Genomic DNA, 26,554 nt, shown 5'->3' with positions numbered 1-26,554 from the left:
TATCTCCCTCGCTGCTCCCCTCTTCCTCAATTGGTGGGCCAGTAGCCGACTCGCCTTCTCTCCATACTCATACTGTACACCCTGTGCCCTCCTCCACTGTGCCTCTGCCTTACCCGTGGTCAGCAGGTCAAACTCCACATGTAACCTTTGTCTTTCCCTGTACAGTCCCTCCTCCGGTGCCTCTGCATATTGCCTGTCCACCCTCAGAAGTTCTTTCAACAATCGCTCTCTTTCTTTACCCTCTTGCTTCCCTTTATGTGCCCTTATGGATATCAGTTCCCCTCTGACCACTGCCTTCAACGCCTCCCAGACCACTCCCACCTGAACCTCCCCATTGTCATTAAGCTCAAAGTACCTTTCAATACACCCCCTCACCCTTAAACATACCCCCTCATCCGCCAATAAGCCCATATCCATTCTCCAGAGTGGGTGCTGTTCTTTTTCCTCTCCTACCTCCAGGTCTACCCAATGTGGAGCGTGGTCCGAAATGGCTATGGCCGTATATTCCGTCCCTGTCACCTTCGGAATCAGTGCCCTTCCCAAGACAAAAAAGTCTATCCGTGAGTATACTTTGTGAACATGGGAGAAAAATGAGAACTCCTTACTCCTAGGACCGAGCGAGCCTGTGACAGGCGGGTCCGTCATCCCACTTCACCTAACTCCCCTCTCATCAAACTCTTATCTACTCACAGCTTGCAATCGGCACTCAGTTTGCAAAGCTGCAGCCAGACTTGTGGGTTTATACTCTTCAAATCTGCAACTTCAGCAACTAGATTGGACTAGTTAGCCAGTGAAAGCAGTACAGATTGTGAGACAAACAAAAAATCAGACTAGAGAGTTGGGTGTTTGTCCATGGGGACAGAGAGCTTCCATGGAGAAGATAGAATGCAGGCCACAAGAGAAAGCACATCAAAACCAAGTCTGCCAAAACATGGGAAAAAGCACACCAACCATTATTTTGAAATGTATTTGGTGTGGTGGTGAGGTACCCTCAATAATGATGCTTAGAGATTAAACTGTAAAGAAGGCTTTATTAGGCTAATAACTATGCTACAGATTTGGACGAGAGCTGACTGCTATACAGACCATGAGGCAGGCCTTTATGTATGGCTCCCAGATGGGCAGAGCCAGAGGCGGAGTCCCCAGGGTTCCAAGCCTGGTCTTAAAGGGGACATCACCTTACATGATGATAAGGCAGTAACCGTTCATCACAGGTGGGAACAACACACACAGAAAAATGTCGAGCAGAGGTGCAGGGTGCCACAACAGTGGAAAAATAGGCTATTTCAAAACCATGGCACTCAAAAACACTGACAAATTATTAAGAGGGAGAAAAATTTAAGGCCACATGCAAGATGTCGAAGAACTACAAGCAAGGGAGCTAACTGTCCTGGAGGATGTAAATGATACTGAAAATAAGTATTGGAGTATCAAACTCGAACAAAGAATAAAGAAAGGTACAGCACAGGAACAGGCCCTTCAGCCCTCCAAGCCCGTGCCGACCATGCTGCCTGACTAAACTACAATCTTCTACACTTCCTGGGTCCGTATCCCTCTATTCATGTATTTGTCAAGATGCCCCTTAAATGTCACTATCGTTCCTGCTTCCACCACCTCCTCCGGTAGCGAGTTCCAGGCACCCACTACCCTCTGCGTAAAAAATTTGCCTCATACATCTACTCGAAACCTTGCCCCTCACACCTTAAACCTATGCCCCCTAGTAATTGACCCCCTCTACCCTGGGGAAAAGCCTCTGACTTTTCAGTGGATGGACACTCAGCAGAGTTTGAACTCGACCCAGGAGGAGCAGGGTTTTGGTTTCATCCAGGTCAAGTAAAATGACCAGATTACATTACAACCCTCATCTACCGAACTATAGGGGGGTCCAGGTGGAACAACATAAAAACAAAAGTGATGGCCAACTCATGGTAAAGCTGAAACATAAAGACAGAGAAACCATGAAATCTTTGTCATTCAAAATCAAGCGTGCTCTCTACTAAACAGAAAGGCATGCCTACGAAGTTGCTGATCAGAGCTACAATAGTACATTACAAAATGAATTTCCAAAAATGTTTACAGGCCTAGGAAAGTTAAGGACCATGTACCATATCACGATGAGTTGATGCTATATCAATTTGCCTCTTTACACTGAGTAAATTCCCTCACACATACTTGGACAAAGTCACGGGTGAAATTACAAAGATGCAACAGCAAGGGCCACTATGCCAACAAAACAATGTTCAGGAATGTTTATGGCCCCAGGGGAACAGGCTTGAAGCAAAGCAGGTTTGTGAGGAGCCCTGAAGATCAGAGAGCCTAGCCGAGGATTGGCTACTCCGCGCTGCGGACTGGAAGGGCAAAGGTACCCTTTTGGAGCATTGGTGTTCTGCTTGGCACAGCTGAAGATTTGAAAGAGTGCTTGGAAGGTAAATGTAGAGCGTGCTCAGTGATCTAGGGGAAAGGAACTTCAGAAAGAGAGATTGAAACCCTGGAAGTGAATCCTTCCAGTAGCCATCCAAGTGGGAGCTATGTTTAGAGAGAATTCCAAGGTGAATTCTTCAAATGTGGAGATTGGAAACGGTCATTAGAAAAATATGAGTTTCAGTGAGGCGGGTTGGCTCATGGTGTAACAAACATTTTGGTGGGTTGTTGACAAATCCATAGAATCTACTTTGGTCACATCTGTCATTTACTTTGGAGTGTGGTGTGTCTGTCCACAGCTTGCCAGTTGCTTCAAATGTAGTGTATGCGTAGCCTGCATATCAGAGTAGTAGATAGATATGGGTGGCATGCTAGCACAGTGGTTAGCACTGTTGCTTCACAGCGCTAGGGTCCCAGGTTCAATTCCCGGCTTGGGTCACTGTCTGTGCAGAGTCTGCACGTTCTCCCAGTGTCTGTGTGGGTTTCCTCCGGGTGCTCTGGTTTCCTCCCACAGTCCCGAAAGACGTGCTGTTAAGTAATTTGGACATTCTGAATTCTCCCAAGCAGGCGACTAGGAGATTTTCACAGTAACTCCATTGCAGTGTTAATATAAGCTTACTTGTGACAATAAAGATTATTAATGGTTTGATCTTTCTGAACGTTTGTGTCTGAAAGAGATACTTGGGGTGAAAGACGAGTGACAAATTAAATAATTTAATTTTGTTTGTATGGAGATCTTACCAATCTTTGTGTAATAGCGTTCATTTTTCGAATTTAATAAGTATTTTATGCTTTAGGTTAAATGTGCATCATCAGCAGACTGTTGTGACGGGATGGTCAAATAAGCAGAAAAATGGCAGATGGAATTTAACCCTGAAAAGTGAGAGGTGATACACTTTGGAAGGAGTAATGTGACAAGAAAGTATTCAATGAATGGCATGACACTGGGAAGTTCTGAGAAACAAAGGGGCCTTGGCGTGTTTGTCCATTGATCTCTGTAGACAGAAGAGCAGGTTAATAGCGTGGTGAAAAAGGCATAAGGGACATTTGCCTTTATCAAATGAAGCATGGAGGTTTGGTTGGAGTTTATAGAACTTTGTTGAGGCCACAGCTATAGTACCGTGTGCAATTCTGGTCACTACATTATAGGAAGGATGTGATTGCACTGGAGCGGGTGCAGAGGCATTTCACCAGGACGTTGCCTGGGATGGAACATTTAAATTATGAACAGAGGTTGGATAAGCTTGGGTTGTTTTCATTGGAGTAGAGAAGACAGAGCGGTGACCTGATCAAGGTCTACAAGATTATAAGGGGCATGGGTAGGGTGGATAGGGAGTAGCTGTTTCCCTTCGTTGAAGGGTTATTTACAAGGGGACACAAGTTCATGGGGAGGGGCAGGAGGTTTAGGGGCAGGGCCTACACAAGATCACAGGCTATAAAGCAAAGCCAGGCGGAATATCTGGGGCTGGAGCATCCCTACCCGATGATCTGAACAAGTTCCATGCCCACTTTGAGCAGTCAGCCAATGTATCAGTCCCACCTGCCCCAACAGCCCTGGACACACCCATACCCACTATTACAGCCTCAGAGGCAAGAGCTGCCTTCTTGAAAGTGATTCCGCAGAAAGCAACCGGCCCCGACGGAGTCCCTGGGCGAGCACTCAGGAGCCTGCACCGACCAACTGCCGAGTGTATTCGCAGATATCTTTCACCACCTCACTCCTTCGCTCGGAGGTCCCCATCTCCTTCAAGAAGACCACCATAATACCAGTACCAAAGAAGGTAGCCTGCCTTAACGACTACCGACCAGTGGCCCTGACGTCCGTTATCATGAAATGCTTCAAGTGTCTCGTCATGAGACGTATCACTTCCAGCCTCCCAGACGGTCTCGATCCATTGCTGTTTGCCTATCACCACAACCGGTCCACAGCAGATGCTATCTCCCTGGCTCTACAATCAACACTCTTAACACCTCGACAACAAGGACACCTATGTAAGACTGCTGTTCATCGACTACAGCTCTGCCTTCAACAACATTATCCCAACAAGACTAATAAACAAACGCCGCAATCTTGGAATTCACCCCTCCCTGTGCAGCTGGATCCTCGACTTCTTCACCAACAGACTGCAATCTGTCAGGATAGGCAACAGCACTTCCTCCACAATAGTCCTCAACACCGGAGCCCCGCAAGGATGTGTGCTCAGTCCTCTACTGTACTCCCTATACACACATGACTGTGTGGCAAGATTTAACTCCAACTCAATCTAGAAGTTTGGGGATGATATGACTGTGGTGGGCTGTATCTCAAACAATGGTATCTCAAATCACTTGGTTGCATGGTGTACTGAAAACAACCTCTCTCTAAATGTTGGAAAGACCAAAGAACTGATCATCGACTTCAGGAAGCGTAGCACAACACATACTCCCGTCTGCATCAATGGCTCCGAAGTGGAGATGGTAGATAGCTTTAAGTTCCTGGGGGTCACCATCACCAACAATCTGTCCTGTTCCACTCACATTGATGCAACAGTCAAGAAAGCCCAGCAATGCCTCTACTGCCTACGGAAGCTAAAGAAACTTGGCATGACAGCATTGACTCTCTCAAACTTCTACAGATGTGCCATAGAGAGCATCCTATCCGGCCGCATCACAGCCTGGTATGGCAACTGTTCGGCCCAAGATCGCAAGAAACTGCAGAGTGTGGTGAACTCAGCCCAACGCATCACATAAGTTTGTCACCCCCACATTGATTCTGTATACACCTCCAGCTGCCTCAGGAAGGCAGACAGCATTATCAGAGACCCCTCCCACCCAGGCATTGCCTTAGTCCAGACCCTTCCACCAGGCGGAAGGTACAGATGTCTGAAGATCCGCACATCCAGACATAGGAACAGCTTCTTCCCCAAAGCTACAAGACTCCTTAACGACTTCCCCTCAGACTGATCTGTTCCCTGTAAGAACACTATTCACAACGCGCCATGCTGCTCTTGCTCATGTATTTGCTTTGTTTGGCCCCTTGTTCCGCACTGTAACCAATCACTGTTTGTCGATATACCATTTGTCAATGTTCGCTGTTGATTATACTTTTGTCAGCTATGTACATACTGTGTACGTTCCCTCGGCCGCAGAAATATACTTTTTACTGTACTTCGGTACATGTGACAATAAATCAAATCAAGTCAAAGATTTGGGGAAACAAATTTTACCCAGAGGGTGGTGATGGTCTGGAATGCACAGCCTGGGAGGGTGGTTGGGCAGGGGGATGGGATTGCCTCACATCCTTTTAAAGAGCACCTGGATGAGCACTTGGCACGCCATAACATGCAAGGCTATGGGCCAAGTGCTGGAAAATGGGATTAGATAGACAGATCAGATGTTTTTCATGAGCGGTGCAGACTTGATGGGCCGAAGGGCCTCTTCTGCACTGTTCAGTTGCTTATCACAATGTTTTTTTAAAAAAGAGTTATTAGGCCAGGTTTCACACTGGGGTCCGACTTGTCCAGTATTATCTTATCTTCAGCTGGGATTGGAATAGGTGCAATAATAATAACATTTGCTGATTAACTTTAAGTGCTTCAGATAACCTTTACATTAGAGATACTACATCAAATGAAAACAGACATTGACAATTGGACATAATGACAAAGAATGAGTGAACTACAGGAAAATATAAACAGGGTATAAGAGTTAGTCCAGTAGATGTGGAAAATGCAGATAAATGTGAAGTAACCAATTTTGGGAAAAATGCAAAACTACACCCAAAATGAAGAATTCAATGCTGTAGATAAACTAAGATAATGAGAAAGCAGGAATGCAGATGGAAAAAAGGTACAAAAGTGCAAATGCTTTCTCAGTTTTAATAGTCGAGGCATTGTTTACTTGCTTTGATAAAAAGAAAGAATGGTGAATTTATATAAAGACTACTCAGGCTGAAGTTGAAGTGTGTTGTTTATGGCCTCCCAATTATAGAAATGATATTGAAATCATGGGACTAATGCAACAGATTAATTGGAATGATAGTTATGAGAAGATAGGCCAGAAAAATCATTGATGAACTTACTGGAGCAGAGAATATTGTTGTAATCTTTATTTCACAAGTAGGCTTGCATTAACACTGGAATGAAGTTACTGTGAAAAGCCCCTAGTCGCCACATTCCGGCACCTGTAGCCACGTAAAATGGCTGCGTTCCGATTAATCTGGCCAAAAACCAGTTTGAAATGGCTAACCCGAAAGACTGCTGGGAAAAGCAGCTAACGAGACACAAGCAGGCAGTATTGCATATTCGGCTCTGGGGAAGTTAGCCCAGATCGATACTCAGGGCTATCAACAGCCCATCAACCCAGGTATTTGCAGTTACATTCAGGACGGTTTGCAGCCCATCTATTCAGACATCTGCAGTTAAATCGGCTATCCCCGGGAACAATTGCAACATATTAGCAATTGAATACCGGGCCAGACCTGTCGGCGCCTGCAGTGGCCGAAACAAAGACAGGTGAACGACCACCCCTCCGATCGAGGAATCACCTCACCATTGGACACATCGACCCCAGAGATTGGGGACAAATCCAATCACTTGGGACTCGGGGTCAAGGGCCGCCCCGGGAGGCGCGAAGCCCCTGGACCCTATAAAAGTGAGGGGCCAAGTTCAGATCTCTCTCTCTCTCCTCTTCGCCTGCTCGAGACCTTCGCAAGAACAGCAACCGGCAACTGTAAGTTTGAATCCAGCGATCGCTATCTGGTAGAGACACCTAGCCGCCGACCTGTAGCAGCCTTTTGAATCCCGCGGGCCAGATCTGATTGGACAAGCCATTCGTTTCCCTGACCTGGTGGGCTCTTCCTAAAGTTAAGTATTGGCCAGTAGTGATAGGTTTATTATATAGAAAGTAGTATTAGGGTATTAATATTGCTTGTTGTAAGTAATAAATGACCGTTGTTTTAATCCTTACTAAGCGGTGCGCTGTATTATTAATCATAACCTGAACTTGAACCACGTGGCGGTATCATAAAGATACCTGGCGACTCGTGAGCAAAGGTGATGTGATCAGAGCCAATAGACTAAGGTTAAAAAGAGCAACACGCCTGTTTGGGTACACAGAGAATTCAGAATATCCAATTCTCCTAACAGCACGTCTTTCGGGACTTGTGGGAGGAAACTGGAGCACCCCCCCCCCCCCCCTCTCTCTCCTCCCCTCCCCCCCCCCCCCCTCTCTCAGGTACTGTTGAGCCTGGTCCACGTTTGTGTGGACCAGTGCTAAAAGGTGCCAGGGCGAGGAGCCCATGCGTGGGCGTTCGATTCCGGGCCTTGGAAGACTCCGTGTAGACATATTTAAGTGAGGCTAACTGCTCACTTAATATGCAAATCTGGATCCCGCCCAGTAATCGGACAACCAGCCTCGCACCGAGTTGGGCATGACGAGGCAGTGCGATCATGGGGACTTACGGACATATCAAGTTGCTAATCATTTTGCCAAATCACCTGGTCTGGAATGCATCTTAAGCTGATGAAAGAAGCAAGACGACACACAAAGCTCCGGCCTTGAGCACAATCTTTTAATCCTCATTAAATACAAGAGTGGTGCCAAAGAACCGGAGGATTTGGAGTGTAATTACACGATTGGTAGAAATTGGAGCAGGATGTTTCATGTTGTCATCGTGACTTGATGTTTTGCTTATTCTACAAGTGACTTGACATACTTACAGTTACAGTGTTGCTTCACAGCTCCAGGGTCCCAGGTTCGATTCCCGGCTTGGGTCACTGTCTCTGTGGAGTCTGCGTGGGTTTCCTCCGGGTGCTCCAGTTTCCTCCCACAAGTCCTGAAAGACGTAGGGTTGGATTCTCCAAAACTGGGGCTATGTCCCTACGGCAACGTAAAAACGCTGGCGTGTCACTCTTGACTTTCCTTAAAAAAGTCCTCAGTGATTCTCCTACCTGCAGGGGGCTGGCAGGGCACCGGAGTGCTCCTCATAGGGATATGGGGCCCCGCACTTCCGGGCAGGCGTCCGCGCATGAGCACGTCGGCAGCCTGCAGTGGCTGCGTCGTGCGCGATGGCGAACTCAGACTGCGGACCGTCATCCAAAATGTAGACATGGGTTAACCAATCGATTTATTGTATGTGAATTGTGTTTGGCTAACTTGAGTGAATTCTTTGATGGAGTAAAATAGAAGCCTGATCAAGGCAGTGCAGTATATGTTCTAGGTTTGACAAAGTGCCTCGGAGGATAGAAGTCTATGGAATTAAGGAGAAAATGGTGATTGAATGCAGAATTTTAAAAAAATGTTTTAATTCATTTACGGGATGTAGATGTCACTGGTTAGGCCAGCATTTATTGCCCATCTCTAGTTGCGCTACAGAAGGCGGTGGTGAGTTGCCTTCTTGAAGTGCAGCAGCCTGGAGGTGTATTTGCACCAACTGTGCTGTTCGGGAGGGAATTCCAGGATGTTGCCCCAGCGAAAATGAAGGAACAGCGATAGATTTCCAAGTCAGGGTGGTGATTGACTTGGAGGGGAACCTCCAGGTAGTAGGGTTCCCAGGTACCTGCGGCGCTTGTCCTTCTAGATGGTAGTGGTCATGGGTTTGGAAGGTGCTGTCTGAGGAACCTTGGTGAGTTACTGCAGTGCATTTTGCAGATGGTCCACATGGCTGCCACTGTTCGTCGGTGGTGGAAGGATTGAATGTTTGTGGAAGGGGAAGCAATCGAGCGGGCTGTGTCCTGGATGGTGTCGAGTTTCTTGAATGTTGTTGGAGCTGCACTCATCCAGGCAAGTGGAGAATATCTCATTACACTCCTGACTTGTGCCTTGCAGATGGTGGACAAGCTTTGGGGAGGGGGTGGGGTGGGGTGAGGAGGCGGGTTACTCATCATAGGGTTCCTAACCTTTGACCTGCTCTTGTAGTATTGGCTCAGTTAAAAAGCAGAGGATGGTGGATGGACATTTTTCAGACTAGATGGTAGTTTCCAATTGTCTTCCTCAGAGGACAGTTTTGGGTCGACATGTTTTGTAAATTTTATAAATGACACAAGAGCAGCATGACAAAGTTTGCAGATCAAACAGAATTTGACAATTCAGTATGTGGAGATGAGGATAGCTGTAAACTTCAGGATGACGGACAGGATGGCGAAATGGACAGAAAGAAGCAAGGCAAATGGAGCTCAATGCCGAGAAGTATAAAGTGGTGATCTTTGGGAGGACTAAATGTGGAATGAAAGTATGCCATAAATGAAACATTTTGAAAAACGGCGTTTTCCCCTCGATTGTTTTCCTATTCTAAAAACCATTATTCTTCACGAGAGTTCTACAAACTGTACATTGTAACCACTTACAATTAATTTCCCATTTTTACCGACAAAAATGTTATATAATTACTCATCAAGCAGTTGATTTCAATACTTGAATATACTCTAGCCCATGTTAATGTTTGATATCCCAACTGTTTCAGCTGTTAACAGTTTTGTAAATCTAAAAGTTGTCAGCATTATTCAGAATGAATTAATTTGTGCCAAAATAAATACTCATCAAAACTGTATATATGGGGAAAGGCATCAATAAAAGAAAAATACACATTTTGAAATATATGCAATGTAAACAGCTATCAGTAATTGTAACAGATATCTTGAACATGTAATACTCACAAATGCAGGAGTGCAGGAAGAATGCGGGGAATGAGAGATTTTACCAAATGTGCAGTTTTCCCATTGCCCAGCAACTCGAGATTAAAGGAGTGCACAATATATACCTCAATATATCGGTTTCCCATGTGATGTTTGTGTCTTTGTAGTGCCAGATCTCTGTGTTCATCATTGATGAATCTCACAAGAGCTTCTCCATTCCTTCTTCCCTGTGAATTTAGGCAGAGTGCAGCACCACCCCTATAAATACAAAAAGCATGCCTTTCAGGGCTGCAAAAAAACAATTACACAAATGTCTCTATAAATTTCAGATTGTGAAGTTAATAAATTTTGTCCTAAAGAAAGTGCGCAATGTATGTCTTTAAAGAGCTTCCATTTTGGAGTGGAGGATAGGTGCGGGAGATGTGCGGGAAGCCCGGCGAACCACACCCACATGTTTTGGTCATGTCCGGTATTGCATGGGTTTTGGGTGGGTGTGGCAAAAGTGATTTCAAAGGTGGTGGGGGTCCGGGTCGAACCAGGCTGGGGGTTGGCTATATTTGGGGTTGCAGATGAGCCGGGAGTGCAGGAGGCGAGAGAGGCTGATGTTTTGGCCTTTGCGTCCCTAGTAGCTCGGCGAAGAATTCTACTTATGTGGAAAGAAGCTAAACCCCCGGGCGTGGAGGCCTGGATAAACGACATGGCAGGGTTCATAAAATTGGAGCGGATAAAGTACGCACTAAGAGGTTCGGCTCAAGGGTTCACCAGGCGGTGGCAACCGTTCCTCGACTATCTAGGGAAAATAGGAAAGGTAGCAGCAGCAACCCAGGGGGGAGGAGGGTGGGGGGGGGGTCATTTGGGTCCTCAGGGGTTTTTATGTGTGTGTTTATATATTAGTTATTTATATTAGATTTTACGAAGTCACTATTTTAGTTACTATTTTGGTTGTTTCTTATTTTGTTGTTGGCAGTTGCCGTCAGTTAGCATATTATTTATTTCAAAAACGATCAATGTATATATTATTACAAAGTTGTAAAATGGGAAATTTTTGTTTTTGTTTAATCGAAAAACTTTAATAAAATATATTTTAATAAAAAAAGAGCTTCCATTTAATCAAGTGTAAGGCACAAATGTTATTGCTTTTCCTTTTTAGTTAGTCAAAAATCAATTCTCAATGTTTACAGATAATGACTTAAATAATTTGTACTGTTTAAATGCAAATTTTAGTCTGACATTTTATTAAAATAACCTCAAGGTGAAAATAGTCTATCCTTACAGTACTATTCCTCTCCTCAAATCAAGTTCCCTCAGAACCAACACTGCATTCACGTAAAATAATTTTTCACACATCACACTGCACAATAGAATACACAACTACAGCTTAAGCATTAAAAAATATAATGCATTCCTGAAAGCTAAATTCAGTTCAAAATAGTACTCGAAGGATAGAAAAAACCAAAGGGCTTTTCTATGAAATTGAATTCAAACTAAATGTAAACAATAAAATTGCTGCTATGGATGTCTGTATAAAGGATATTGTCCATAAATTACTGGACAGTTATGTAACAGGACACTCAGAAGAGATCAATAATTGCAAGAATTATGTTCAAGTAGCTCCCCTTCGTCTCGATTACTGTTTTATTAGAGATTCCCAATTATAACAACATAAAGTAATTTATTAACATGAACATTTTTAAGCTATTGTGTTTTATCCTTTAATCAATGACCAATTTTAATTACTTGTATTTTCTGGCATCATGAGACCATGTTATGTGGGATCCCCAAGAATGTCATACCTTAAGAGATTCTTAATGTGTCATGTTGGGTTTCAAGGTGCACCATTTGCATTGTAGAAATACAAGCGGTGTTAGTTTTGTAAAAGCAACATCATATTATTTAGATATTTCTGATAATGAATTACTGAAACATTAAACTTAGTCTCCATTTTAAACTGGGTATTTGCAACACTTCTCCCTTAACAATGCAAGTGCAAAACCAAGGGCTTGCCAAGGATTGGGGGCAGCTTCACAAGTTAAATTTGGGCAAAGCATTGGATTAAATGAGTCAGGATTTCCGTAGATGGGACATGCTCCCACTGACACCGGCAGGGAGGGTTCAGACATTGAAGACAACGGTCCTTCGGAGACTGCTTTTCTTTTTTCAACGTCTCCCGATTTTTGTCCCAAAGGCTTTCTTCAGACGCATGAATGCAGTGATATCGAGGTTTATATGGGCGGGTAAAACCCCGAGAGTAAAGACGGCACTCCTGGAATGGACCCGCGGAGAAGGGGGCTTTGCTCTCCCAAGTTTTATTAACTATTACTGGGCTGCCAACATATCGATGGTCAGGAAGTCGGTAATGGGGGAGGGGTCGGTCTAGGAGCGGATGGAGGCAGCATCCTGCAAAGGTACGAGTCTGGAGGCTTTACTGACGGCGCCCCTGCCATTCTCACCGACTTGGTACTCTACAAGTCCAGTGGTGGTGGCAGCCCTAAGGGTGTGGGGGCAATGGAGACAGCATATGAGACTGCAGGGGGCGCAGTGTGGTCACCGACCTGTGACAATCACCGGTTTGTTCCGGGGGGGGCGGGGGGCTGGATGGGGGCTTTCAAGGTATGGCAGCAGGCAGGGATCGAGAGGTTTGGGGATCCATTCATCCAGGAGTATTTCCGACCTTGGAGAGTTTAGAGGAGAAGTTTGATTTGCCGGGTGGGAACAGGTTTCGGTATCTTCAAGTGTGGGACTTTGTACGGAGGCAGGTTCCAAGCTTTCCTCGCCTCCCCGAGGGGACTACTGGATAAAGTGCTGTCAAAAACAGGGATTGGAGGTGGGAAGGTTTCGGAGATATACAGGGAATTGTTAGAGTGGCAAGGGGCCCTTGTCAGAGAGGTGAAGAGGAAGTGTGAAGAGGAGCTAGGAGGGGAGCTGGAAACTGAACTGTGGGAAAAAGTCTTGAAAATGGTACATGCATCCTCGTCCTGTGCTATACTTAGCTTGATTCAGTTCAAGGTAGTCCACAGGGCCCACATGACAGTAGCCCGGATGAGTAGGTTCTTCATGGGAGGTGGAGGACAGATGTGCATGGTGTGGGGGTAGTCCGGCCAACCACGTTCATATGTTTTGGCATGTCCAAAACTGAGGGAATTCTGGCAGGGATTTTAGGATGTTATGTCAGAAGTCCTGGAAGGTAGGGTAACTCTGAGTCCAGAATTAACAATATTTGGGGTGTCGGAGGATCCGGGGGCAAGGGGGGGGGGGTGGCGATATCCTGGCCTTCTCCTCCCTGGTGGCCCGGAGACGGATCTTGCTGAGATGGAGGGACTCGGAGCCCCCGAAGTCAGGAATGTGGGTCAGCGATATGGTAGGATTTCTCAGTCTGGAGAAAATAAAGTTCGCTCTGAGAGGATCAATACAGGGATTCGCCCGGAGTTGGCGGCCGTTCATCTATTTCTTCAACAAAAATTGAACGCCAGCAGTAAGGGGGTAAAGAGAAAAGGGTGGGGAGAGGAAAACAGGAGGCATGGTAATGTTCAATAAGGACAGGGTCTCAGTACACAGGTAATTGGGGACAGGGCGGGAGAAGTGGGGGACGTGATTTATTGTTCTTTTAGGGGGTATTTTGTGCGTCGACCCCCGCGGTTGTTTTAGAAACGTCAACATGTTAAATTGTGAAAATTACAAATGCTTCAATAAAATATTTTCTAAAAAAAAACAAAAAACAAGGGCTTAATTCTTTGCAAATGTACAACTTAAAAATGGAGAAATCGAAACACAAATACGACAACGACCCAACCTCCACTGTTCTCTGGGGTAAAGAAATCTAAAGGCTAATAACCCTCAGAACAAATTCCTCCTCCTCTCAGTCTTAAATGGGAGACCCCTTATTCTTTAAACGGTGTCCCCTAGTTCTAGATTCCCTCACAATGGGAAACATCCGCTCAGCAGCTATCCTCTAAAGCCCCCTCAGAATCTTATGTTTCTATAAGATCATCTCATTCCTTTCAAGTCCAATGAATATAAGCCCAAGCTGATCAACCTTTTCCCACAAGACAACCCTTAATCTCCAGAATCATCAGAGCAAACCATCTGAATTGCCTCCAATGCAAATGTATTCCTCCTTAAGCAAGGAAACCCAACACTGCACATTTCTCTAGGTGTGGTCTCAATACCCTGTACAGTTAAAGCAAAGACTCCCCTACTTTTATACTCCATTCCCCTTGCAACATCCAGTTTGCCTTCCTGATTACTAACACCCAGATCCCTCTGCACTGCAGCATTCTTAATTTAAATAATATTCTGCTTTTCCCCTCTTCCTGCCGAAGTGGACAAGTTCAAAGTTTCCCACATTATGCTCTATCCATCAAATCTTTGCAGTTCATTTTCTTGATATACTCTCACATCAGGCTTTTTTGTACCTATTAACAAATCTGGCTACAATGCAGTCACTTCATCAATGTAATCAACATAAATTGTATCTACATTGTATAGATTCCTGTGGCACTCCAATAGTTCCAGTTTGCCATGTTGAATCTAGTTATCCCAGCTTTCTCTTTTCTGTTAGTTAGTCAACCCTCTATCCATGCGAATACATCACCCCAACACAACCAGTACCTGGTGTAGAAAACATTCCCAGTGGCAACTTATCGAAGCCTTTGGAAATCCACTTGTTCCTCCACCCTGCTTATTACATCCTCAAATAATAGATTGGTCAAAACACAATTTCTATTTGACAAATTCAGGTTGACTGTGCCTGAATGATTTTCTAAATGCCCAGCTATTACTTCCTTAATAATGGATTGCAGCATTTTCTCCAATGACAGAGGTTAGGTTAATTGCCTAGAGTCTCCTCCTTTCTGGAGGAGGTGTTATATTTGCGGCTTTCCAATCAATTTGGAGCTTTCCAGGATCTCAGGAATTTTGGACGGTTACAATCAATAAATCCACCATCTCCACAGCCACTTCTAAGAAGACATCAGGTCCAGGGGACTGGTCAATCTTTTAGTTTCCCCAGTACAATTTCTATCACGATGGTGATGGTTTTCAGTTATTCTCTTCCTTTTGCCGCTTTATTTTCTGCTACTCTTAGATCATAGATCATAGAAATTACAGTGCAGAAGGAGGCCATTCGTCCCATCGAGTCTGCACCGGCTCTTGGAAAGAGCACCCTACCAAGCTCACACCGCCACCCTATCCCCATAACCTAGTAACCCCACCCACCACTAAGGGCAATTTTGGACACTAAGGGCAATTTATCATGGCCAATCCATCTAACCTGCACACCTTTGGACTGTGGGAGAAAACCGGAGCACCCGGAGGAAACCCACGCACACACGGGGAGGATGTGCAGACTCCGCACAGACAGTGACCCAAGCCAGAATCGAACCTGGGACCCTGGCGCTGTGAAGCAATTGTGCTATCCACAAGGCTACCGTGGCTAAGTTTTTTTTCATGCACGTAATTACAGCAGAATATAGATAGATTGGAGTGTTGGGCAGAGAAATGGCAGATGGAATTCAATCGAGACAAATGCGAGGTGATGCATTTTGGAGGATCAAATTCAGGTGTGAATTATGCAGTAAATGGTAGAACCCTTAGGAGCATTGACAAACAGAGGGATCTGGGCATTCAGGTACATAATTCCATGAAAGTGGCAATGCAAGTGGGATAAAGTGGTCAAGAAGGCATACAGCATGCTTGCCTTCCTCAGCTGGGGCATTGAGTACAAGAGTTGGCAAGTCATGTTACAGTTGTTTAAAACTTTAGTTCAGCCACATTTGGAATATTGCATGCAGTTTTGGTCACCACACTGCTAGAAGGACGTAGATGCTTTGGAGAGAATGCAAAGAAGGTTAACCAGAAAGTTGCCTGGTCTGGAGGGTGTTATCTATGAGCAGAGGTTGAATAAACTTGGATTGTTTTTGTTGAAAAGACTGAGACTGAGGAGAGACCTGACTGAAGTCTACAAAATTCCAAGAGATATCGACAGGGTGAATAGTAAGAAGCTTTTCCAGGATGGAAGACTCAATTACTCTTGGGATACTTTGTATCTTCTACTGTGAAGACAGATGCAAAATACTTGTTCAAAGTATTTGCCATTTCCTTGTTTTCTTTTATTAATTCCCCAGTCTTATTCTCTTTTGGGACCAGTGGGGGGGGGGGGGGGCAACTCTGTTTCACTTTTTATTTACCTGTAGAAGCTTTTACTACCTATTTTCACATTTCATGCTCGTGTTCTTATTTTTTCCCCCCACTATTATGTTTTTAAATCATCTTTTGTGGATTTCTAACCTCCTGGCCTACCTCAAATCTTCACAGCATTGTAGCTTTTTTCTTTCACTTTGAAACCATCCTTATTTTCCTCAATTAACCATAGTTGGTGCATTCTTCTCAGAGTCTTTCTTTCTCATCGAATACATTTTTGTTGAGAGTTTGGAATTTTCCTCAAATCTCTGCCACTGCTCATTTACCATGTTATGTTTTAATCTAACACAAGTATTCAGCTTATGTATCTAGATATCCGATATTTAGGTTCTTTGCGAAATGAAGGTCACCATAGGCTACCTCCTGTTTTGAGAGAGAGCTGACTGGTGGTGATTTAACCTGAGGTCACCACACCTCAGGCGAGGGGAAAGATCGAAATGGCGGGGCCTTCATGAATAACCTCGTATGGGAATTGAACCCGCGCTGTTGGTGTCACTCCACATCACAAACCAGCTGTCCAGCCAACTGAGCTAACCAGCCCCCGTGGGGTACATTGTAGTTGGTGCCTCAATGGTTCTTGTTAAGTTAAAGTAAATAATTTAGTCTTTGGTGAGTCTTTGAGATGAAAATATAATCAGAAAAATAGCAACACTGGCAAGCACCGAGAGGAATAATGAGATGTGATTTGCCCAATAACAAGAAGTAGGCTGGAGACACTGAGCGGCAAGTAGCCAGATCAGAAACATTATTTACCAGAGATTAGTGAGGCTATCCAAATGATAACTTCAAAGGCAAGGAATTTGACCAAGGTAGACAGCAGAGTCCACAGAGGGCCAGTTCAATCTGTAATCACAGGGGCCTGTTCCAGCTAACATTAGAGCCACAGCAGATATTCTCCTCTGAAGGACGCAGTTGCATGCCTTCGCTGAAAGAGATGTTTCCCCAGACTTGGTCACTTAAGTAGTAACTATTGAGGGCAGCACGGTGGTGCAGTGGATTAGCCCTGCTGCCTCACGACGCTGAGGTCCCAGGTTCGATCCCGGCTCTGGGTCACTGTCCATGTGGAGTTTACACATTCTCCCCGTGTTTTCGTGGGCTTCACCCCCACAGCCCAAAGATGTGCAGGTTAGGTGGGTTGGTCACGCTAAATTGCCCCTTAATTGGAAAAAATGAATTGGGTTTTTTTTTTTAAATGTAGTAACTATTAATTGGATTTGACCTGCATAGTTACTAAAATTGGATGTTGTTTAGGAAAAGAGGAGTCTCAGTTCGTTCAGGAAACTTAGCATACTTTGGGAAGCTATAACTTCAAAGAGCACAATGTATTTAATTATTCATAGTGTCAGAGTGTATATTAGTCTTTTGTTATGTTTTTTCTTTAATAATAAATATTCGTTCTTAATTGTGTACATAATTGGACTCGCATTATTCCAAACATAAATACACCACTAAGAACCAGTGTTTATAGTTATCCTTTGGGGTTTTGAGACACTCACGCAGGTAACATCGTGGAGTTCAACATTTTGGTTAGTTTACTTCGACAACTGAATAGAAAAATGGTGCAGTTTAGTTCCAGTGAATTGCAACTAAATAAATTATCGCTTTATATCCACCGAGTTTTTAAATAATATTTCTAATTGGTATGAAGGGACAGCTGAGACTTGTAGCCTGCAATACCTGCAGCATGTAGAAACGTCAGGATGCTGTGTGTCCTGGAGGCGTTGCAGGAAGTGCTACCAGCTGCTTGAACTCCCACTGAGGGATTTCTGGGCTCGATGAGCAGTTGGATTCATTCCAAGTGTATTGTGGTGAATGTATAATTACTGATAATTCACCAGTGCACGGTGTTATGTTATTTACCCTGTGGGCTCTACCGATGGGCCATCGTGTGGCTTCACCCACAGGGGATATGTTGGGCATGTACGGGCTCCGCCCATGGCTCCACCCCCTTTACAGGAAGTATAAGAGCTGCTGACCGGTCACAGGCAGGCTCAGTTCTAAGCGGATTAAAACCACAGTTTACTTCTCCACGGCCTGTGCCGCGTGGCCGCCCATCATGGGGGGCTACCCTGCCAAGGTCTGCCTGGCCAGGTCCAAGAACTCGAACGCACAGACCCGATCCACAGACTCACAGGCCCGCAGACCCCGCAAGGTGGCAGCAAGTCTGCCGACTCCGCCTCCGCATAGCATGTGCGACTCATGGGGGCCGCCATCTTGGCCATCTTCCCCCACTCGGCCAGCCACGTGCGATCCATGGGGGCCGCCATCTTCCTCACCTCCCGCCACACTCGACCAACAGGGGCCGCCATCTGCTACGCCGCTCGACGCTTACGACCTACATGGACAGCCATCGCGGGGCCGACCCAGCACCTCCGATCATGCCGCCGGCTACCCACACCTCAGCGTGGTCACCCTGGACCAGTCGCGACCTAAGCACCTCCGGAACTCCATGATGGCCAACCAGGTTAACGGGTACGAGACACCTTGCCTTTTCGACTCCGGGAACAGAGAGCTTCATTCACCCGGACATGGTAAGACGCTGCTCGCTCCCAATATTCCCGATGCAACAAACCATATCCCTCGCCTCTGGGTCGCATTGGGTGCAAATCAAAGGGTGCACTACTGCAACCCTAGCGATACAGGGCACGGAGTACGCTAATTTTCAACTATATGTGCTCCCAGACCTCTGCGCTCCTCTCCTTTTGGGACTCGACTTCCAGTGCAACCTCAGGAGCCTAATTCTTAAGTTCGGGGGGCCCCTGCCCACCATATGCAGCCTCGCGACCGTAAAAATTGACCCCCCCCCCTCGCAAACCGACAAATACAGGGCGCCGAGTATGCCAATTTTAAATTATATGTGCTCCCAGGCCTCTGCGCTCCTCTCCTATGAATGAATGAAAATTGCTTATTGTCACAAGTAGGCTTCAAATGAAGTTACTGTGAAAAGCCCCTAGTCGCCACATTCCAGCACCTGTTCGGGGAGGCTGGTACGGGAATTGAACCGTGCTGCTGGCCTGCCTTGGTCTGCTTTAAAAGCCAGCGATTTAGCCCAGTGTGCTAAAGCAGCCCCTATTTGGACTAGATTTCCAATGCAACCTGAGGAACCTAATCCTGAAGTTTGGGGGGCCCCTGCCCCCGCCCCCGCTCACCATATGCAGCCTCGCGACCCTAAAAATCGACCCCCCCCCCTCCCCTTCGCAAACCTCACCGCCGATTTCAAGCCAGTAGCCACCAGAGGCAGGCGGTATAGCATGCAGGACAGGACAGTCATTAGGTTAGAGGTCCAGCGTCTCTTGTAGGAGGTCATAGAGGCCAGCAATAGTCCCTGGAGAGCTCAGGTGGTGGTCGTCGAGACCGGGGAAAAGTTCCGGATGGTGGTTGATTACAGCCAGACCATTAACCGGTTTACGCAACTCGATGCGTACCCCCTTCCCCGGATTGCAGACATGGTAAATCAGATCGCGCACTACCGCGTGTTCTCCACGGTGGATCTGAAGTCTGCATACCACCAGCTTCCAATCCGCCCAGAGGACAACCGCTACACAGCGTTTGATGCAGACGGCCGACTTTTCCACTTCCTCCGGGTCCCCTTTGGCGTCACGAACGGGGTTTCGGAGTTCCAACGAGCGATGGACTGAATGGTGGACCAGTACGGGCTGCGGGCCACGTTTCCGTACTTGGACAATGTCGCCATCTGCGGCCATGATCAGCAGGACCACGACGCCAACCTCCACCGATTTCTCCAAACCGCCCAAAAATTCAACCTCACCTACAACAAGGAGAAATATGTTTTCCGCACAACCAGGCTAGCCATCCTCGGCTACGTCATGGAAAACGGGGTCCTAGGGCCCGACCCTGACCGTATGCGCTCCCTCCTACAACTCCCTCTCTCTTACTGTCCCAAGGCCCTAAAGAGGTGCCTTGGATTTTTCTCGCATTACGCCCAGTGGGTCCCCCAGTATGCGGACAAAGCCCGCCCACTATTTAAGGCCACCCTCTTCCCACTGGCAGCCGAGGCTCGCCAGGCCTTCAACTGCATCAAGGCAGACATCGCCAAAGCTGCGATGCGCAGGGTGGACGAGTCCGTCCCCTTCCAGGTGGAGAGCGACGCCTCAGAGGTCGCTCTCACCGCCACCCTCAACCAAGCAGGCAGACCGGTAGTGGTTTTTTTCACGCACCCTCACCACCTCTGAAATTCGACACTTCTCGGTCGTAAAAGAAGCCCAAGCCATTGTGGAAGCCGTGCGGCACTGGAGGCACTACCTCGCTGGTAGGAGGTTTACCCTAGTCACCGACCAACGATCGGTTGCCTTCATGTTTGATAATACGCAGCGGGGCAAGATCAAAAATGATAAGATCTTGAGGTGGAGAATCGAACTCTCCACCTATAACTACGATATAGTATATCGTCCTGGGAAGCTCAACGAGCCCCCAGATGCCCTGGAGAGGGAGAACGCGACGGTCTGGAAGACCATCCTACTGACCCTGCGGTCCAGGAATCTTCCAGTTTCTTACTGGCAGGAGTTCCTCCCCGATGCGCTCCACTCTATTAGGTCCCTCCTTTGCACGGCCACAAACCAGACTCCTCATGACCATTTGTTTGTTTTCCCTAGGGGAGCTACCTCAGGGGCCTCGCTTCCGCCCTGGCTGATGACACCGGGTCCAGTCCTCCTCCTAAAACAAGTTCGGAGCCATAAGACCGACCCCCTGGTAGAGAGGGTCCAACTCCTGCACTCCAACCCACACTATGCGTACGTCGAACACCCCGATGGCCGGCAAGATACCGTCTCCCTCCGGAACCTGGCGCCCGCAGGCTCCAACACCACACCCACTACTGCATCCCCCACACTATGTCCCGTCCAACCTCTCATGTTCAGCGCCCCCACCCCTATATGGTTCCTGCGCTCCCTCCCACCCGCCGCACCGGTCCACAGGAATGAAGCTCCGGAAGAGCTGCTCCCGGAGTCTATGCCTGTGCCGGCTCCGGACCCACTTCCACAGCCACCCGAAGCGGCTGCAACACCAGTGCTTCGGCGGTCGCAATGTATGATCCGGGCACCGGACCGACTGAATCTATGAGCCCGTCACCCCCACCAGACTTCATTTTTAAACAGGGGGTGAATGTGGTGAATGTATAATTACTGATAATTCACCAGTGCACTGTGTTATGTTATTCACCCTGTGGGCTCTACCTATGGGCCATTGTGTGGCTTCACCCACAGGGGATATGTTGGGGCATGTACGGGCTCCGCCCATGGCTCCACCCCCTTTATAGGAAGTATAAGAGCTGCTGACCTGCGGGGCCGCCTTCAGTGTTGTACCGGTCAGAGGCAGGCTCAGTTCTAAGCTGATTAAAACCACGGTTTACTTCTCCACGTGTCTTCGAGTGAATTGATGGTCGCATCATGTATATACGTATTTACCCAGTTACAAGTCAACTGCACAGTGTCAGGAATAAATGCATCCTTTTCCTGAATTATCTAGTGGTTGAAAGTTTCCTGCATTGCAGGAGGAGTCAGTTCACAGCCAAAAATAATTCAGAGTAGTAAGTGGTAGCAAACGGGAATGTTAGGAAAAGAAGGCATTGTAAGAATCCTTCGGTAGCATAGTACTCTTTAAACAATATTCAGAATTGAACATCGATCAAGACAACAATACCTGGCAGGTATGCAGTCCTGAAGCTAGTACAGTGAGGCAAAGGAATGCAGTGGTAATTTGAGATTCAACAATACAGGGACAAACAGGAAGTTCCGTTACTGTTGATGAGAGAACCATATGGTACGTTGTCTCCCTTATAAAGGACATCATTGAAAGTAAAAGCAGTAGTTATGATTAATGACAAAACCAAGACGTTGCACAGATGAGGATTGAGATCATCCTGAGTTTAATAAGCCAAGGAGTAAATTAAAAAGTAGAACCTTAAAAGATAGTAATCTTTGGGTTAGATGTGGTGCCACAGACTAGTGGGAGCTGAAATTAGGACATGGCAGGTTAATGCCTGGTTAGAGACATGGTGCAGAAGGGAGGGATTCAGATTTCTAGGACATTTGAGGTCACCTCTATAGCTGGAGGAACCTGTTCAAGATTTCTTGCTTGCATCTGAACAGAGTTGGTACCAATATACTTATGGACAAGCTGTCATGTGCTGCAGGGAAGGGTTTAATCTAATTCAGCAGAGGGAAAGAGATAGGCCGGAATTCTCTCATTTTGAGACCAAGTGCTGTGGGGAGGCACTGCCCGTTGCAGAGGCTGGCAGAAAATCACACCAACTCCTTTGGCACTGACCTCACTAATTTGGCAACCAGGTGTATTGTGCCATCTATAGTGGCAGGACAGGACTGGATGGCACGTAACCCACCACCATATCCAGATGCCTTATTTAAAAAGGCACCCAGTCTCAGCAGCGTTTGCGCAAAATGTCAAGAAGGGGAGGACAGCGTCAAGCTCCTAAGTTTTGTCAAGGTCAGGAGGGATATCCTATTCCTGGCAGATAGGAAGAAGAGGCCCAGCAAGGAGACAAACCTGCTACAGGTGGCCAACAGTCAGTACCCATAGGGTGCAAGGAAGATCAGCAACCCAGTGCTAGGAGAATGAATGACCTCATGTTCTCTGCCAGGGTAATTCCCATCCATGGTCGCACAATCCACACAGGAATCCAAAATGTCAGGGTTCAAAGACCAGTGGCAACCGCATGCCCTGCCTCAAAGTGTACATGTGCGTGTGTGTACACATGTGTGTGAATACTGGCACTGAGGGAATGAATAGCCTCCGCACCACTACCTGGTTCAGCACACTAGGCTAAATCACTGGCTTTTAAAGCAGCCCAAGGCAGGCCAGCAGCACGGTTCAATTCCCGTGCCAGCCTCTCCGAACAGGTGCCGGAATGTGGCGACTAGGGGCTTTTCACAGTAACTTCATTGAAGCCTACTTGGGACAATAAACGATTTTCATTTTCATTTCATGTATAATCCTTTCCTTACATGTAGGCATGCTCTGCATTCTGCGGAGAGCTGGCCCACAACCTCTGCCCAATACGCACCAGTGATGGCATGCCACACAGAAGGGGTTATGAGGCTCTCTCTCTCTCTCTCTCTCCCGGCCGCCATGGTCTACAAACGATACGTGGAGATCGGCCGCGTGGCCTACATCGCCTTTGGCCACCACGCGGGCAAGCTGGTGGCGATCGTGGATGTGATTGACCAGAACCGGGCATTGGTGGATGGCCCTTGCAGTGGCGTGCGGAGACAAGCAATGCCATTTAAATGTATGCAGCTCACTGATTTCAAGATTAAAATACCCCACAGTGTCCGCCACAAGTCTGTGAAAGCTGCTTGGGAAAAGGAGAAAATCAATGAGAAATGGGAAGCCACTCACTGGGCAAAGAAAATTGAAGCCCGTGCAAAGAGAGCCAAAATGACAGACTTTGATCGCTACAAGGTCATGAGGGCCAAGAAAATGAGAAACAAAATCATCAAGCACGAGTTGTCAAAGCTGAAGAAGGAAGCCAACAAGAAAGCATAAATGTTTATTGTGTAAACAGAAAAAATAAACTTCATAACAGAAGGGGTTATGAGGAATTATCTGAAATGCAGCGATCAAACATATGAAACATGCAACCCATCACAAACATTCTCTCCTTTGACCAAGAGAAGACCTGGTACAACGAGAGCAAGTTGGAGAAGACTGTAGGGCATCCACCATGACACAAGTCCATCACCAAGTATGAGGAAATGTCCTTGGAGCCCCTGGGCTTTAAGCGGGACAGAGCTGTTGGTGATGCAGAGCTTGGCCCTCGCTGTCCACCTAGTAAAGATGCTCCCATTGTATGGGAGCAGGGGTCAATTGCACCTCCGCCTTGGTCACTCTCCCTTTACAATTGCAGGTACGCCCAGACAGAGACCAAGGCCAGAAGAGGGCCACCCCTTTTCCAAACCCCAGTACCAACCTAGTTAGAAGCAGAAAAGCAGAAAGGGAGGACAAGCAGCAGCTGGATAACAGTGGGTCATCCATTCAGGAGAGAGGTTGTCCACTCCTTGTGAATCCCTTCAGTCTACACCCTTCAGCCTCAGCCGCTGTCACTGGCCCATCGGTGGGAAGCCAAAGTCAGCTGCACTGTCCAGGCCTCCTCGCTCAGGAGGACAGCGGCAAAAGCCAAAAGTAACAGCACTGATAATTCCACATGCTGCCCCTGCACCTGCTGTGGGTGACCAGCAGCATCTTTTGGTAGACCAAGAAAAATAAAGAAATTGTGAACACAAGTGGTTGCGCAGGTGAGCACTGGCAATTCTACGTAAATATATTCACACTTGCACTAAATAAATGTCTAGCAACATCTTTCAGCACCATTATATAGGCTTTGTGCAGCCTGAATCCACCCCCTCCCTCTCCTCTTGCCCCCCCCATCCCCTCCACCTCCCCCCCTTATCCACCTCCCCCCCTTCCCCCCCTCCACCCACCCCCCCCCCCCCCTCCTCCACCTCCCCCCCCCCCCTCCTCCACCTCCCCCCCCCCCACCTCCACCTCCCCCCCCCCTCCACCACCTCCCCCACCCCCCTCCTCCACCTCCCCCCCCCCTCCTCCTCCACCTCCCCCCCCCCCTCCTCCTCCACCTTCCCCCCCCCTCCCTCCACCTCCCCCCCCTCCACCACCTCCTCTCCTCCTCCCCCCCTCCCCCCCCTCCTCCTCCTCCTCCCCCCCTCCCCCCCCACCTCCTCACTCCCCCCCCCTCCTCCTCCTCCTCCCCCCCCCTCCTCCTCCTCCTCCCCCCCCTCCTCCTCCTCCCCCCCCCTCCTCCTCCTCCTCCTCCCCCCCCTCCTCCTCCTCCTCCCCCCCTCCTCCTCCTCCTCCTCCCCCCCTCCTCCTCCTCCTCCCCCCCTCCTCCACCTCCTCCCCCCCCTCCACCTCCTCCTCCCCCCCTCCTCCTCCTCCTCCACCTCCACCTCCCCCCCTCCACCTCCCCCTCACCTCCCCCACCTCCCCCCCTCACCCTCCACCACCCTCCCCCCCCCTCCCTCCACCTCCCCCCCCACTCCCCACCACCCCTCCACCTCCCCCCCTCACCTCCTCCACCTCCCCCCCCACCCTCCTCCACCACCACCTCCCCCCCTCCTCCTCCACCTCCACCTCCACCTCCCCCCCTCACCTCCTCCTCCACCACCTCCCCACCTCCCCCCCTCCCCTCCTCCTCCACCTCCACCTCCCCTCCTCCTCCACCTCCCCCCCCTCCCCCCCTCTCCTCCACCTCCTCCACCTCCCCCCTCTCCTCCTCCACTCCACCTCCCCCTCTCCTCCTCCACCTCCACCTCCCCCCCCTCTCCCTCCTCCTCCTCCACCTCCACCTCCCCCCTCTCCACCTCCACCTCCACCTCCCCCTCTCCACCTCCACCTCCACCTCCACCTCCACCTCCCCCTCCTCTCCTCCTCCACCTCCACCTCCACCTCCACCTCCACCTCCCCCCTCTCCTCCTCCACCTCCACCTCCCCCCCCTCTCCTCCTCCACTCCTCCACCTCCCCCCCTCTCCTCCTCCACCTCCCCCCCCTCTCCTCCTCCACCTCCCCCCCTCTCCTCCTCCACCTCCCCCCCTCTCCTCCTCCACCTCCCCCCCCTCTCCTCCTCCACTCCACCTCCCCCCCCTCTCCTCCAACTCCACCTCCCCCCCTCTCCTCCTCCTCCTCCACCTCCACCTCCTCCTCCTCCACCTCCACCTCCACCTCCACCTCCACCTCCCCCCCTCTCCTCCTCCACCTCCACCTCCCCCCCTCTCCTCCTCCACCTCCACCTCCCCCCCTCTCCTCCTCCACCTCCACCTCCCCCCTCTCCTCCTCCACCTCCACCTCCCCCCCCTCTCCTCCTCCACCTCCACCTCCCCCCCCCTCTCCTCCTCCACCTCCCCCCCCTCTCCTCCTCCACCTCCCCTCCCCCCTCTCCTCCTCCACCTCCCTCCCCCTCTCCTCCTCCACCTCCCCCCTCTCCTCCTCCACCTCCTCCCCCCCCTCTCCTCCTCCACCTCCCACCTCCCCCCCTCTCCCTCCTCCACCTCCACCTCCCCCCCTCTCCTCCTCCACCTCCCCCCCTCTCCTCCTCCACCTCTCCTCCTCCACCTCCCCCCCTCTCCTCCTCCACCTCCCTCTCACCTCCCCTCCCCCTCTCCTCCTCCACCTCCCCCCCCTCTCCTCCTCCACCTCCACCTCCCCCCCTCTCCTCCTCTCCACCTCCACCTCCCCTCCTCTCCTCCTCCACCTCCACCCTCCCCCCCCTCTCCTCCTCCACCTCCACCTCCCCCCCTCTCCTCCTCCACCTCCACCTCCCCCCCTCTCCTCC

The 26,554-nt window shown here is 48.6% G+C and overlaps 1 protein-coding gene and 1 pseudogene across 3 annotated transcripts in view; one reads left to right on the top strand and one right to left on the bottom strand.

Annotated features, from left to right (window-relative positions):
* Window positions 1-26,554, bottom strand: part of LOC140385664 (epithelial splicing regulatory protein 1-like) — a 169,756-nt gene that overhangs the window by 115,821 nt on the left and 27,381 nt on the right. For all 3 annotated transcript variants that reach the window (XM_072468049.1, XM_072468048.1, XM_072468050.1), the window contains exon 8: window positions 10,160-10,292. In XM_072468049.1, the coding sequence (XP_072324150.1) occupies window positions 10,160-10,292 (133 nt within the window). The remainder of the gene's footprint in view (window positions 1-10,159; window positions 10,293-26,554) is intronic.
* On the top strand, window positions 23,308-23,795 carry LOC140385663 (large ribosomal subunit protein eL14 pseudogene; annotated as a pseudogene).

The sequence above is a fragment of the Scyliorhinus torazame genome, chromosome 11, assembly GCF_047496885.1.
Source record: "Scyliorhinus torazame isolate Kashiwa2021f chromosome 11, sScyTor2.1, whole genome shotgun sequence".
Taxonomy (NCBI): domain Eukaryota; kingdom Metazoa; phylum Chordata; class Chondrichthyes; order Carcharhiniformes; family Scyliorhinidae; genus Scyliorhinus; species Scyliorhinus torazame.
This window is presented reverse-complemented; position numbering and strand designations above follow the sequence as displayed.